Source organism: Solanum verrucosum, unplaced genomic scaffold (assembly GCF_900185275.1).
Source record: "Solanum verrucosum unplaced genomic scaffold, falcon-dt-bn FXZP01000013.1, whole genome shotgun sequence".
Taxonomy (NCBI): domain Eukaryota; kingdom Viridiplantae; phylum Streptophyta; class Magnoliopsida; order Solanales; family Solanaceae; genus Solanum; species Solanum verrucosum.
Genome location: NW_026020061.1, coordinates 42,083 through 55,258, shown reverse-complemented (window position 1 = coordinate 55,258; position 13,176 = coordinate 42,083). Strand labels below are relative to the sequence as shown.

General features: G+C 29.0%; 2 protein-coding genes across 2 annotated transcripts; both read right to left on the bottom strand.

Moving 5' to 3' along the window:
* Positions 1 to 592: 592 nt before the first annotated feature.
* LOC125823389 (dehydrodolichyl diphosphate synthase CPT5, chloroplastic) lies at positions 593 to 2,322 on the bottom strand. The gene is made up of 3 exons (XM_049502771.1): positions 1,860 to 2,322; positions 1,706 to 1,773; positions 593 to 1,046 (listed from the first exon to the last, which is right to left on the bottom strand). The coding sequence occupies exons 1-3, from the start codon at positions 2,283 to 2,285 to the stop codon at positions 599 to 601; spliced, it is 942 nt and encodes a 313-aa protein (XP_049358728.1). The 5' UTR covers positions 2,286 to 2,322; the 3' UTR covers positions 593 to 598.
* Positions 2,323 to 9,082: 6,760 nt separating this feature from the next.
* LOC125823390 (dehydrodolichyl diphosphate synthase CPT5, chloroplastic-like) lies at positions 9,083 to 11,141 on the bottom strand. The gene is made up of 3 exons (XM_049502772.1): positions 10,678 to 11,141; positions 10,520 to 10,587; positions 9,083 to 9,636 (listed from the first exon to the last, which is right to left on the bottom strand). The coding sequence occupies exons 1-3, from the start codon at positions 11,092 to 11,094 to the stop codon at positions 9,189 to 9,191; spliced, it is 933 nt and encodes a 310-aa protein (XP_049358729.1). The 5' UTR covers positions 11,095 to 11,141; the 3' UTR covers positions 9,083 to 9,188.
* Between the last annotated feature and the right edge of the window lie 2,035 nt (positions 11,142 to 13,176).

Here is a 13,176-nt window from a genome sequence, read left to right as displayed (position 1 = left end):
ATTAACTCATTACACATTAGAAATTATGGATTCAAGATTAAATTGTTTAGAAATTTAGTGATTTTCACATAAATATCTTACTCCATGTCGAAACTCGAAACCCAAAAATATTGAGATCAGTTGAACCAGTTGACTATATGTCATCCACTAGATATTTGATTTAATTACACAAAATTATACTATGTTTGTGGAAAGAAGGAAAAGAAAAAAATACTCCCGGGCTCAATCCTTGGAAAAGAATGAAAAAATAACAAGGCATACGTGAAATTTGAACCATCAATTTCACTTATAGAGATGAACTTCACTTATAGAGATGAACGCAATAACAAGACAAGCGTGGAATTTAAACCATATAGGACACTTTGAGCTTGGATGCACACATATAATTAAGTAAATTTGTATAAATATGACATTTCTATATATGGTTTAGGGAAAGGAGCATGGGTTCAGGGTTCACGTGAACCCATAGCCTCCACCTAAATACACCCCTGCCTAAATATGGCTATGTACATTACTATGAATAAAGTCTATATACGTTCTGTAACATACCCCCGACTCGTTCAGCTTCAAAGTTAATCTAAAAGTTCATAGCAGAATGCTAGGAACTCTGTCCACCATAGCGCCTCTGTCTTTGTTGAAAAGAAGATAAAGCCTCTAAAAACTCAGCTTCACCAAAATCAGGCCATTGTGAATGAGAAAAGAAGAGCTCAGTATAGGCCAACTGCCAGAGTAAGAAATTGCTAAGTCTAAGCTCCCCACTAGTCCTTATAAGTAAATCAGGACTTGGAAATTCAGTACATTTTGTTAGTAATTCCTGTTCTACTAGGAAACTATTAATGTCTTTGGGTTCGATATTGCCATCCTTAACTTTTTGAGCAATGGTTTGACAAGCTTGTACAACATCATACTGTCCACTATAGTTAATTGCAACGAGGATATGAAGTCGCGAGTTTGCTTTAGTAGTCATTACTGCTTTATCTATTAAATCCTGCAATGACTTGGGGAGCTTACTGGAGTCTCCAATTATAGATAATCGAATCCCTGCTCTGTATAAATCCAATGAAGAAGCATATACGGGAACTCCTTAGACTATACAGAGTCTATCATAAATTCATACTACCTCAAAGTTAAAGCTCTAAGAAGGAAAAGAGGAGAGGTTATGCAGATATGTGTATTTTGATTGTTCCACATTCTATAAAGCATAAAACAAAAACGAAAAATGCTGCATTTGTTGTTAAGTAGTACTTAGAATTTTACACCGGAAGCAAACGTATTACTTACGCAAGATTACACTAGTAATCCAAAGTTTTATATTGCAATTCAAACTTTGTATGAGTTGTAATGCAGAAATGTATATTGGGATTAGTTCCCCTTATGCAGCCCCCTAGGGAAATCATTAACTAACACATTGTTTACTCGGTTCGAGATAGATTATATACACATAGATTTCTTAACACAAAAAAGATTTGAGTCAAAATTATTGAGTTCCATCTAACCAGTAAAAAGTTGGGTAAATCCGCCCTGGTTAGAGAAACATAACTCTTGAAAACTTCAGTTTGGTAATTTTAGTTTTCAGTTTTTTCAAAAATATAGTATCACTAATTTTAAGTTCGATTTCAATATTTTGTGGTAAGATAAATCAATAGATATATAGTTTGTTCGATTGGCTAATGTATTATAATTCGATATCTATGTTACCATTTACCTGGCAAGATTTTCAAGTTCATCTTTCACTACTTTATCGAACAAGCCCATCAAAAGATCAACTTCCGCCTATAACATAAACAACATCAAACATAAATCAATAACTGAGCCCTTAGAAAAAAGAAAGAAAAAAAAAGAAAAGTTATAGACTTTACTTTAGGACGGAACCAATTTTCAGAGGAAAAAGCAAATAGAGTAAGAGCACTAATTCCCCAATTGTAGCTGAGCTTAACAAAGTTCCTAAGAGCTCGAATACCGGCTGCGTAACCTAACGCAACCGGTAATCCTCTCTTCTTTGCCCACCTTCTATTCCCATCCATTATCACTGCAATATGTTTCGGCATCAGTTCTCTCCTCAATTCTGGAGGCAACGACACTTCTTCTTCATTGATTGAACTCCTGTCCATGACGATATAATTGTGGTCAATGTTGCTAGTGGCGTTGTTTTGAGCAGAGGCAAGTGGATGAATTGACAGTCTTTTTGTTAAATTGGGGAAAATTTGAGGGTTTGGTGATATTGGTTGGGAGCAAAATTTAATGGGGGAAGGGAAGATTTGTTGGAGCTGAAGTGAAAACGCCATGTTTATGAAGGCAAAAGGGGCTCTTGCTCCCCAATTTATAGATTGGGATAATACATATATTGGACCTTAAACTTGACTTCAAATTTTAACTTTGACCTTCAACTTTCATAGTGCACAAACAAGCACTTTAACTATCCAACATTTTAATAAATAAACACGCGATTTTTGGAGCCAAAGAGCGTGAAATGCAAACGCTTCCACGTGTATTAGTGAGCTACTCAATGGCTGCCAACTAATTAAATACTTTACACGTCCATTTTAGAATTAAAAAAAAAATTAATTAAGGGTAGAGTTGTCATTTCAGCATTTTTTTTTTACTGTTGTGGGCCTCGAAAATTACTCCTAACTCGCGCAAAATACGTGCACATCACGCGTTTTGCCAGGTAAGACACGCGTGTTTATTTATTAAAAGGTTGGATAGTTAAAGTGTCTGTTTGTGCACTATGAAAGTTGGAGATCAAAGTTAAAATTTGAAGTCAAGTTTAAGGTCCAATATATATATTATGTCTTATAGATTTGGAGGGAAACGAACGGCTGTGATAAACTCCTTTTGAATTTTCACTTAAGGAAAGCTTGCAATTTCTTCATAATCAAAAATTACGAAATATCTTAAACTTCTACCATTAATTTTTCATGGCGAATATCTTTTGCAACCTTTATCACTAATTGAACTTAAATAGCTAGAGGTCTCGAGAGTTCAAGTCTCTTTGGGTACGGATTTATTTGTTAGGGAGTATTTTTATCCTCAATGTGAAATTTTTCGAATTCAAATATGAATATTAAACGTGAAAAAGAAACTCAATATTGTCTTGGCATGCAAGTCTGTTATGGCTAAGGAATTTGCATGATTATTTTTTTTGATTAATTTTTATGTAAATTATCTCTAACATAATATATATAGTTTTAAAATTTTGGTAAATATTGACAAAGCACCAAGCGCAACTTGTATGCATCTGTTTAGTGCTTTCAGAACAATAGAAAATAATCACTGTTGCTTTCAACCAATTTGTTGTTGTTGTTGCAACAAGAAAACCTCGAAATTCTACACGTACGTGTGGCTACTAATTAAAACAAAAAAATAATCCAAATTATTCAATTTGAATTCGACAAGCAATTTAGGGTGTTCACACATTGAATTAAAAAAAAAAAAATCTCTATATGTTCGACTTGATTTGATTTTGACTTTTAATTGATAAAATTTGAGTTTAATTTTATGCGAAAAAAAGAAGAAGATTGAATTGAATCAACTATATAAATATCTATTAAAAAATATAATTGCATATGTATGTATATTTTTATATAAAATTTTAATGATACATATTTATTTTTTACACTCTCATAGAATTATTCAAAATCGAATCGAAACAATTAATTAAGCCAAAAAAAAAGTTATTAGTTTATTGGTAATGGGTAGGATTATTCGAAATCGAATCAAAAGGAAACAAATAACTCAATCTAAAATAGTTATTGGTTTATTGGTAATGGGTAATTTGTTCAGCGATTTTGCTAACAGTCTTAATTTTATCATCATCGGGTTATCGATTCTTAATGATTCAATTTTTTTTCTTAACATGTTAACCGATAATCCTATTGTAAATCAATAAATTATATTTATATCATTTTTTGGGTGTTTGGGGTGACTTATTTTTGGTGACTTTTGACTTATAAGTTATTTTTTTATCATTTTGAAAGTGTTTGGATAACAAAAAACTACTTAAAAGTACTTTTTTAAAGCTGAAAAAATACAAAAAAAAAAAAAGAAAAAAAAAGAAAAAAAAAAGAAGTCTCAACTTATGACTTTTAACTTATAAGTAATTAAAAAAGAAGACAATCCAAACACCCCCTTAGAATATAGAGCCAGTGACTTAGATTTTAGTTTCAAACTTTTAGTTCTAAAACTCTTGGTTATTCTAATTGATATCAGTGTTTACCTTTGAACAAAATATAATCCGTCAACTCATGTATGTCTTTGATACATTTTTTCATGTTATACATTAGCTATACATTTGATTTTGTGTGTGTTGAAGAATGTATTACAAATTTACATTAATTTGATGTGTTTAGTGCTGGCAAAATGAGCTCATATTTTGATAACCCGCCCATATTTTAATGGGATGGGTGAGTGATTTTTTATATGGGCAAAATATGGATTGATACCCATAAAAATATGGGTAAACTATGGGTAAAATATGGGTAAACTATGGGTAAAATATGAATTAGCTAAATGGGTTAAGCATCCAACTTTTCTTCACTTAAATTCATGATATCACTAAAAATATTATAACTTCTCTTCCTTTTTATGTCTTCTATAAAGCTAATTATTCTTCTCTATAATTGAAAAGATGAAGTCTTTGGCCCTCCAAAAAATATATATTTTAAATGTACATTTCTTTTCTTAATTATAATTATATTTTTTATTTGTTTAATTTTATATTGGATAACATATAATAGTGTAAAATAAACAAATCATGTATTAGTATTGACATTGTTTAAAGTGCATTAAGCATGTTTTAGTCCTAAAATGCAAATATTCATTTACTTTGAAATTAAAAATATTTTCCCTTTGTTATTACATAAATTTATTTTATATTGAAAAGTTATAGGATTTTCTTTTTGACTTTTATGATATAACTAGATAATGGTGCTCGTGCTATGCACAGGCCCAATAATATAAATGATATGTTTTGGGGCTAATAACGGAGTTTTTGAAGCGATTGTTTGCGTGGATAAAGGAATAAGTTTTTTTAATCACAAACTTGTACTTTCTTTGACACTATTAAAATGGACCCAATAATGTTATTTTTGTTGTCTCAATTTATGTGACAAATAAAATTTGGAGAGTCATCCAAATTTTCATATTTTTTTTTTAAAATGTTTTAAGTTATTAATTATTGAGATTTATAATATTTTTATGTAACTTTCAAATAACCTACATTACTGGTGACTTTGTCCTAATTTATGTGATATGGATAAAATTACAAAATTAACCCTTTTAAAATGTCTTTTAGATATTTTAAGTTGTTAATTATTATTATTATTTATAATACTTTTTTGATAATTTTAAAATGATATGTGTTATTTTTTTTGTCCCAATATATGTGAGCCCGATAGAATTCTAAGAGTGAACCTATTTTATTATATAGCTTTTAAATATTTTAATTTGGTAATTATTGTAGTTTTTAATGCTTTTTAAGCCATTTGTAAATGATATATGTTGCTTCCTTTGTCCCATTTTATATAGTATAAATAAAATTTCCAAAACCAACTCAATTTTTAATATAAATATTTAAATATTTTAAATTATTAATTATTGCAATTTACAATATTATAAAAAAAATTAAATAGAAAATGTACAAAACTTGTATCAGCCTAAAAAATGATCACGATAATTCGAAGCCTACAGAAAGCAATAAGGTTGTACGTAATTTTAAATACTTAATATATATTACTCCGTTTGTCTCAATGTATGTAGCATAGATAAAATTTCAAGAGTCAATCAAACGTTGTTAATTGTTAAGATTTACAATACATTTTACGTAGTTTTCAATAATTTCACATTAAATAATACATATTACTACTTTTGTCTCATTTTATGTGACATTGATAAATTAATTTTAAGAATCAGTCAATTTCTTTTTTTGTGTTTTTTTAAAAAATATTTTAAGTTGTCAATTATCACGATTTATTATATTTTATACATAATTTGTAACGATAGATTAATTTCAAGAATCAATCGAATTTTTTATATGTTTTTATTTTTGAAATATTTTATGTTGTCAATTATCATGATTTATAGTATTTTTACGATAGATTCACTTCAAGAATCAGTGAAATTTTTTGTATTTTTTTCAAAACATATTTTATGTTGTCAATTATCATGATTTATAATATTTATACGCAATTTTTAAATATAAAAAACACAAATAAAGACAAATAAATTAAAATGGACCGAATATATGTTATTTTTGTTGTCTCAATTTATGTGACACAAATAAAATTTGGAGAGTCATCGAAATTTTCATATTTTTTAAAAAATGTTTTAAGTTATTAATTATTGTGATTAATGGTGTTAAATTGTCCAATAATATAAATTTTAAAGGTACAACCATAAAAGAAGAATGTACAACACTATCTAAGCACATGTAACACTTGTCATGTGCTAAGTAGTAGATATTCCCACTTATTATATACAGTAATAGAAAAATATATATAGAAATGACATATTTATTATTTAATTAAATAATAAATATGTAACTAAAAATCTTGTTAGCTTTTGGTTGAAAACTAACAAGATAGTTACAATTAGTTACATTGTGCCTTATTATATATAGAATATATATAACTAAATAAAGTATTTTAACATTTTTTGTCTAAAAAAAAGACTAAAATATTTTCTCCATCTTGAATTCTTAAGTAGAGCACTATTTTCTCATGAAAATATGGGTAAACTAGTATTTTACCAAATCCATTTGTTTTACCCATATCAAATAAGAGTGGGTTATAGTATTACCCATTTTATGTTGACCCATTTTCAACCCGCCCAAATTTGGCCCAACCTGTGCATTTGTCACCACTAGATGTGTTTAACCTTTGGGTCTTCACATTAACTCATTACACATAAAGTGACCACTAAAGTTGTCTCAAATTTTCAAAAAGACACATTTGCAACGTAACCGTCTTATTATCCCACTAAACAATTTTGAACATATATTATTATATTATTTTTTTATCAGCCCCAAATTTTAAGAAGCAAGTGTATTCACACACCAATCATTACATGACACGTGTTAATTTAATTTTTTTTCATTTTAAGTTTTTTCTTTACTCTCTCTCTCTCTCTCTCTTACTTTTTGACTTATTTTAATTTTGATTTCATTTTAAATTTCACTTCATCTTCCATTTCCTACTTTCAAGTGATTCATCCCTCCATTTTCTTTTTTCTTCTTCACCTCTCACCCTCACCCCACCCCCCACGTCTAGTTGAACCACACTCTCATTTTTTTCTTTTATTTTTTTCTTCTTCTCGAGTCAAATTCTTTATAGAATTCATACTATTTTTAGACTTTATTGAATTATTGATGACAAAATTAATTATTTTTCTAAGAAAATTTAAAATTTTGAAGGTATCATCAACTACTCATTTTCATATAACTTCAAAATTAGAAATGATAATTTTTAAAGAATCAATGAATTCCCAAAAATTGAAAGAACTTAATTGAAATCGGATAAAAAACTATATGATACTTCCTAATCATCTTGAGATTTAATGGGTTTATTAAATTGTTTGAAATGTAAGAAAATATTTAGATAAAGTTTTAAAATTAAAGAGAGTAAAATTAATAGTAGTAAAAAAAGAAATGTGAAGTTGTGGTAAAAATGGTAACATTGAAAGTGAGAAGTTTCAATGGAAATAACAATGATTTTTTGAAAAAGAAAGAGAAAAAATAAAAAGGAAAAAAAGTTGAAATAATAAGAAAATATATTTTATAATAAAATACTTATAAAAATAAAATTATATTAGTTACTTTAGGTTGATCACTCTCTTAGAGAGAGCGCACACCACACCCTATGTTAGGTGGACGAAAAATGATATAATAATACATGTTCAAAATTATTTAGTGGGATAATAAGACGGTTGCAAAGTTAATGTGGTTTTTGACAATCCGGACACTTTCAATAGTGACTTTATGTCTTTTCTCCTAAAAATGTTATAACTTCTCTTCCTTTTTATGTCTTCTATAAAACTAATTACTCTTTTCTATAATTGAAAAAATGAAGTCTTTGGCCCTCCAAAAAATATATATTTTAAATGTACATTTCTTTTCTTAATTATAATTATATTTTTTATTTGTTTAATTTTATATTGGATAACATATAATAGTGTAAAATAAACAATCATGTATTAGTATTAACATTGTTTAAAGTGCATTAAGCATGTTTTAGTCCTCAAATGCAAATATTCATTTACTTTGAAATTAAAATTATTTTTCCCTTGTTATTACATAAATTTATGTTATATTGAAAAGTTATAGGATTTTCTTTTTGACTTTTATGATATAATATAACTAAATAAAGTATTTTAACATTTTTCGACTAAAAATGAAATTAAAATATTTTCTCCATGTTGAATTCTTAAGTAGAGTACTATTTTCTCATGAAAATATGGGTAAATATGGGTAAATTAGTATTTTACCCAACCCATTTGTTACCCAATCCATTTTTACCCATATCAAATATTGGCGGATTGAAGTATTACTCATTTTAGGTTAACCCGTTTTCAACCCGCTCAAATTTGACCCAACCCGCCCATTTGCCACCACTAGACGTGTTTAACCTTTGGGTTCTTCACATTAACTCATTACACATTTGAAATTATGAATTCAAGATTAAATTATTTGTACAAATTTAGTGATTTTCACATAAATATCTTACTCCATGTCGAAACCCAAAAATATTGGGATCAGTTGAGTCAGTTGACTACATGTGCACCACTTTTAATATAGATATTTGATTTAATTACACAAAATTTTACTATGCTTGTGGAAAGAAGGAAAAAGAAAAAAAAAAACTCCCCGGCTCAATTCTTGAAAAAGAAAGAAAAATAATAAAACATATCTGAACCGTCAATTTCACTTGTAGAGATGCACCAAATAGCAAGACATGCCCGGAAACTTGAACCATATAGGACACATTGAGCTTGGATGCACCCATATACTAAAGTAAATTTGTATAAATATTCATTTCTATATATGGTTTAGGGAAAGGAGCATGAGTTCACGTTCACGTGAACCCATAGCCTCCACCTAAATACGCCCTTACCTAAATATAACTATGTGTATTACTATGAATAACGTCTATATACATTCTGTAACATACTCCGAACTTGTTTCACATAGCATGATGCTAGGAACTCTGTCCACCATAGCGCCTCTGTCTTTGCTGAAAAGAAGATAAAGCCTCTAAAAATTCAGCTTCACCAAAATCAGGCCATTGTGAATGAGAAAAGAAGAGTTCAGTATAGGCCAACTGCCAAAGTAAGAAATTGCTAAGTCTAAGCTCCCCACTAGTCCTTATAAGTAAATCAGGACTTGGAAATTCAGTGCATTTTGTTTGTAATTCCTGTTCTACTAGGAAACTATTAATGTCTTCGGGTTTGATATTGCCATCCTTAACTTTTTGAGCAATGGTTTGACAAGCTTGTACAACATCATGCTGTCCACTATAGTTTACTGCAGCAACGAGGTGAAGTCGGGAGTTTGCTTTTGTAGTCATTACCGCTTTCTCTATCAAGTCCTGCAATGACTTGGGGAGCTTACTGGAGTCTCCAATTATAGATATTCGAATCCCTGCTCTGTAGAAATCCAATAAAGCATATAAGGGAACTCCTTAGAGCATACAGAGTCCATCATAATACCTCAAAGTTGAAGCTCTAAGACAGAAAAGAGGAGAGGTTATGCAGATATGTATATTTTGGCAGTGCACATAAGAATTGGTATTCAATGAAGTTGCAGTTATAAACATAATGAACCTCTTTATATAGAGGCGAGCGAGATTCGTATGTGTCCTAGCTACATGTGAATCACACTAGATACATGTATTTGGAGCGAGATGGGAGAGATGTTATGTACCCCAAATACATATGAATTCACTTGGATATGATGTATCTGGAACAAATTACACCTAAAATTGACCTCATTGTTTTCAAGATGCATATATCTGGAGGCACTAAAATTTGATAAGATACATAATATTGCAAACTAGAGTGTATCTAAATAATTAGCTCCTAAATTAGTGAAATTTAGGCAAGTTTCCCAAATTTCAATTAATTAATGATGTTACCAAAAAAACTAATATTGGGCTTTTGGCTACTTACGATTTGTGAGCCAATACTACAAAATTGTAGTATAGCATACCATAAGAATTACTAAGGCTATAGCTTCTTTATAAACCAAGTTGTGTATTAAGTGATCATTTGGTTGACATACTAGTTTATATAAAATTACAATACAATGATATTATGCAGCGAAATAATAACATGGAAAGTGCTAAATATGTGATCGAACTTTGAGAAAAGGTTTATCTATTTCATCTATATCATTTTCATTTGAGAAAAGAGGCATCTATGCCATTATTTGTTAACGAAAAATAGTTCAGGTTTTGCAAAACAATTTTTTAGAAAAAAGCTCAAATATGTAATCGTAACTTTGAGATTTGATATCTACGTCACCATTTACCTGGCAAGATTTTCAAGTTCATCTTTCACTACTTTATCGAACAAGCCCATCAAAAGATCAACTTCCGCCTATAACATAAACAACACAAAAATCAAACACAAATCAATAACTGAACCCTTAGAAGAAAAAAAAAAAGAAGGGGAAGATATAGACTTTACTTCAGGACGGAACCAATTTTCAGAGGAAAAAGCAAATAGAGTAAGAGCCCTAATTCCCCAATTGTAGCTGAGTTTAACAAAGTTCCTAAGAGCTCGAATACCGGCTACGTAACCTAACGCAACCGGTAATCCTCTCTTCTTTGCCCACCTTCTATTCCCATCCAATATCACTGCAATATGTTTCGGCATCAATTCTCTCCTCAATTCTGGAGGCAACGAAACTTCCTCCGCCGAAGAATTAATTGAACTCTTGGCTGCTTCGATGTTGCTAGTGGCGTCGTTCTGGGCATAGGCAAATGGATGAATTGACGGTCTTTTTGTTAAATTGGGGATAATTTGAGGGTTTGTTGATTTTGATTGGAAGCAAAATCTACTGGGAGAAACGAAGATTTGTTGGAGCTGAAGTGAGAACGCCATGTTTATGAAGGCAAAAAAAAAAAAACTCTACCTCGCCAGTTTATAGATTTGGAGGGAGAATCATATTATATATCATATTATATAGAAAATTTTAATATTGTGGTTTTAGTATTATAATATTTGGTTGGTATATTATATTTGTTTTATTTTATTTTGATATTTGGTATGGTATTTGTATTTTAAAATAACATACTGAATATTATACCGAAGTATATAGTTACATATTAGTATAAACTAAATGTTTATAAGCTAAAACTTTGATTACTTCATTTTGATTGAGAATGTAATTGATTAACAAAAAGTTGTTTGTACTTTATTTTGAATATATATTTTTACATGGGTAATGCTTTAGTATGATATAATTGAGAGTTTTTCTAATTGTCGAAGTCATAATACTTTATTATATGAGTATATATTAGTTGAAGTTGAACAAACTATGATTATCGATTGACCATATCATAGCATATCGAAACCAAATTCAAAATACTGAACCATACTAAATTAAATTGGCATGATAACGATATAATGTTTCAAAAATCAAATACCATTACGATTTCAAAACTTGCAATACCGTACCACATCATATCATGTCCACCCCTGAGAGAGAACATTATTCAACTGAATTATTAAAAATTATTTCGTTTACGTAACTCAGACTTGGAGAAGGTAAGATAAATAGGTGAGGTGAGTTTAAAGTCCATAATATTTTTTTAAAATTAAAAGTCGCCTAATATTACTATTTATCCTTTTATGCCACTCAATTTTGGTAAATATTGACAAAGCTCCAAGCGCAACGTGTATACTTTGGAAACTAGTACATAGATAAAAGCAAATCCGAAGGTGATTGAAAAACAAGGTGATCGTTATTGCTTATTAGGTATTGATCGTTATCGGTTTGATTATCGATTTAACTATTAAGATTTGATTAAAAAAATATTTTTCTGTCTCACTTTATGTGAGGTAGTTCGACTCGGAGTTGAAGAAAGAAATGAAGAATTTTAAAACTTATGGCTTTAAAAGAAATTATAGAAATGTGTGGGACTATAAATCATTTCATTAAGGGTAAAATTGACATTTTTAAAATTAAATTGTTACTTATAGAATGTGTTATTCCTTTTGGATTTGACTAAAAAGGAAAGTAAGTTAATTTAAATTGGAAAAAGAAACCCTTAGAAACAAGATGACAAACCAAATAAAACATAACATGGGTTGATAGATTGCATCTTGTTCAAAAGCAAATACTTACATATTTTGAATTAACTAAAAGTTCCAGACAATCAGAAATAAAAGTTTGAAACTATATCCTAAGTCAAAGACTTATGTACCAAATGCATAAATATAATTTATTTTTTTATTATCAAGCTATCAGTTAACTCATTAAGAAAAAATTTCAAATGGTTAAGAATTGATAACCCAAGAATAAAAGAAAATTAAAATCGTTATTGAAACCATTAAATCAATAACTTATTACCGATAAATTAATAACTGTTGTTATTAATTTGAATTCTTGATTCCGTTTCGAGTTTGAACAACCCTAATCCAAACCGCCACAAAATTTGAAAGTCAAACAAGTGCAATGGAATTATCTGTTTAGTGCTTTCAGAACAATAGAAAACAATGACTATTGCTTTCAAACCAAGTGGTTGTTGGCTTGTTGCTGTTGCAAGAAGAAAACCTCGAATTTCTACGCAACGTATGTGTGGCTACTAATTAAAACAAACAAAAAATCCAAATTATACAATTTGAATTCTACAAGCAATTTAGGGTGTTCACACATAATCAAAAAAATTGAAATTAAAAAAAATGTTTATATATGTTCGATTTGATTTGATTTTGACTTTAAATTGATAAAATTTGAGTTTAATTTTAAGCAAAAAAAAAAATCGAATCAAATTAACTATATAACTATCTATTAAAAATTATAATTGCATATGTATTTATATTTTTATATAAAAATTTAATGATACATATTATTTTTTTACACTCTTGTAGGATTGTTCAAAAGCGAATCGAAACAATTAAGTTTAGCCAAAAAAAAATTATTAGTTTATCGATAATGGATAGGATTGTTCGAAATCGAAT

What these genes read in the sequence shown, in the direction of transcription:
- LOC125823389 (XM_049502771.1), bottom strand. Translation starts at nt 2,285, where the DNA reads ATGGCGTTTTCACTTCAGCTCCAACAAATCTTCCCTTCCCCCATTAAA. An exon ending in AAAATTGGTTCCGTCCTAAA is followed by an intron (nt 1,774 to 1,859) that starts GTAAAGTCTATA and finishes TTTATGTTATAG; the next exon opens with GCGGAAGTTGATCTTTTGAT. An exon ending in GAACTTGAAAATCTTGCCAG is followed by an intron (nt 1,047 to 1,705) that starts GTAAATGGTAAC and finishes GGATTTATACAG; the next exon opens with AGCAGGGATTCGATTATCTA.
- LOC125823390 (XM_049502772.1), bottom strand. Translation starts at nt 11,094, where the DNA reads ATGGCGTTCTCACTTCAGCTCCAACAAATCTTCGTTTCTCCCAGTAGA. An exon ending in AAAATTGGTTCCGTCCTGAA is followed by an intron (nt 10,588 to 10,677) that starts GTAAAGTCTATA and finishes TTTATGTTATAG; the next exon opens with GCGGAAGTTGATCTTTTGAT. An exon ending in GAACTTGAAAATCTTGCCAG is followed by an intron (nt 9,637 to 10,519) that starts GTAAATGGTGAC and finishes GGATTTCTACAG; the next exon opens with AGCAGGGATTCGAATATCTA.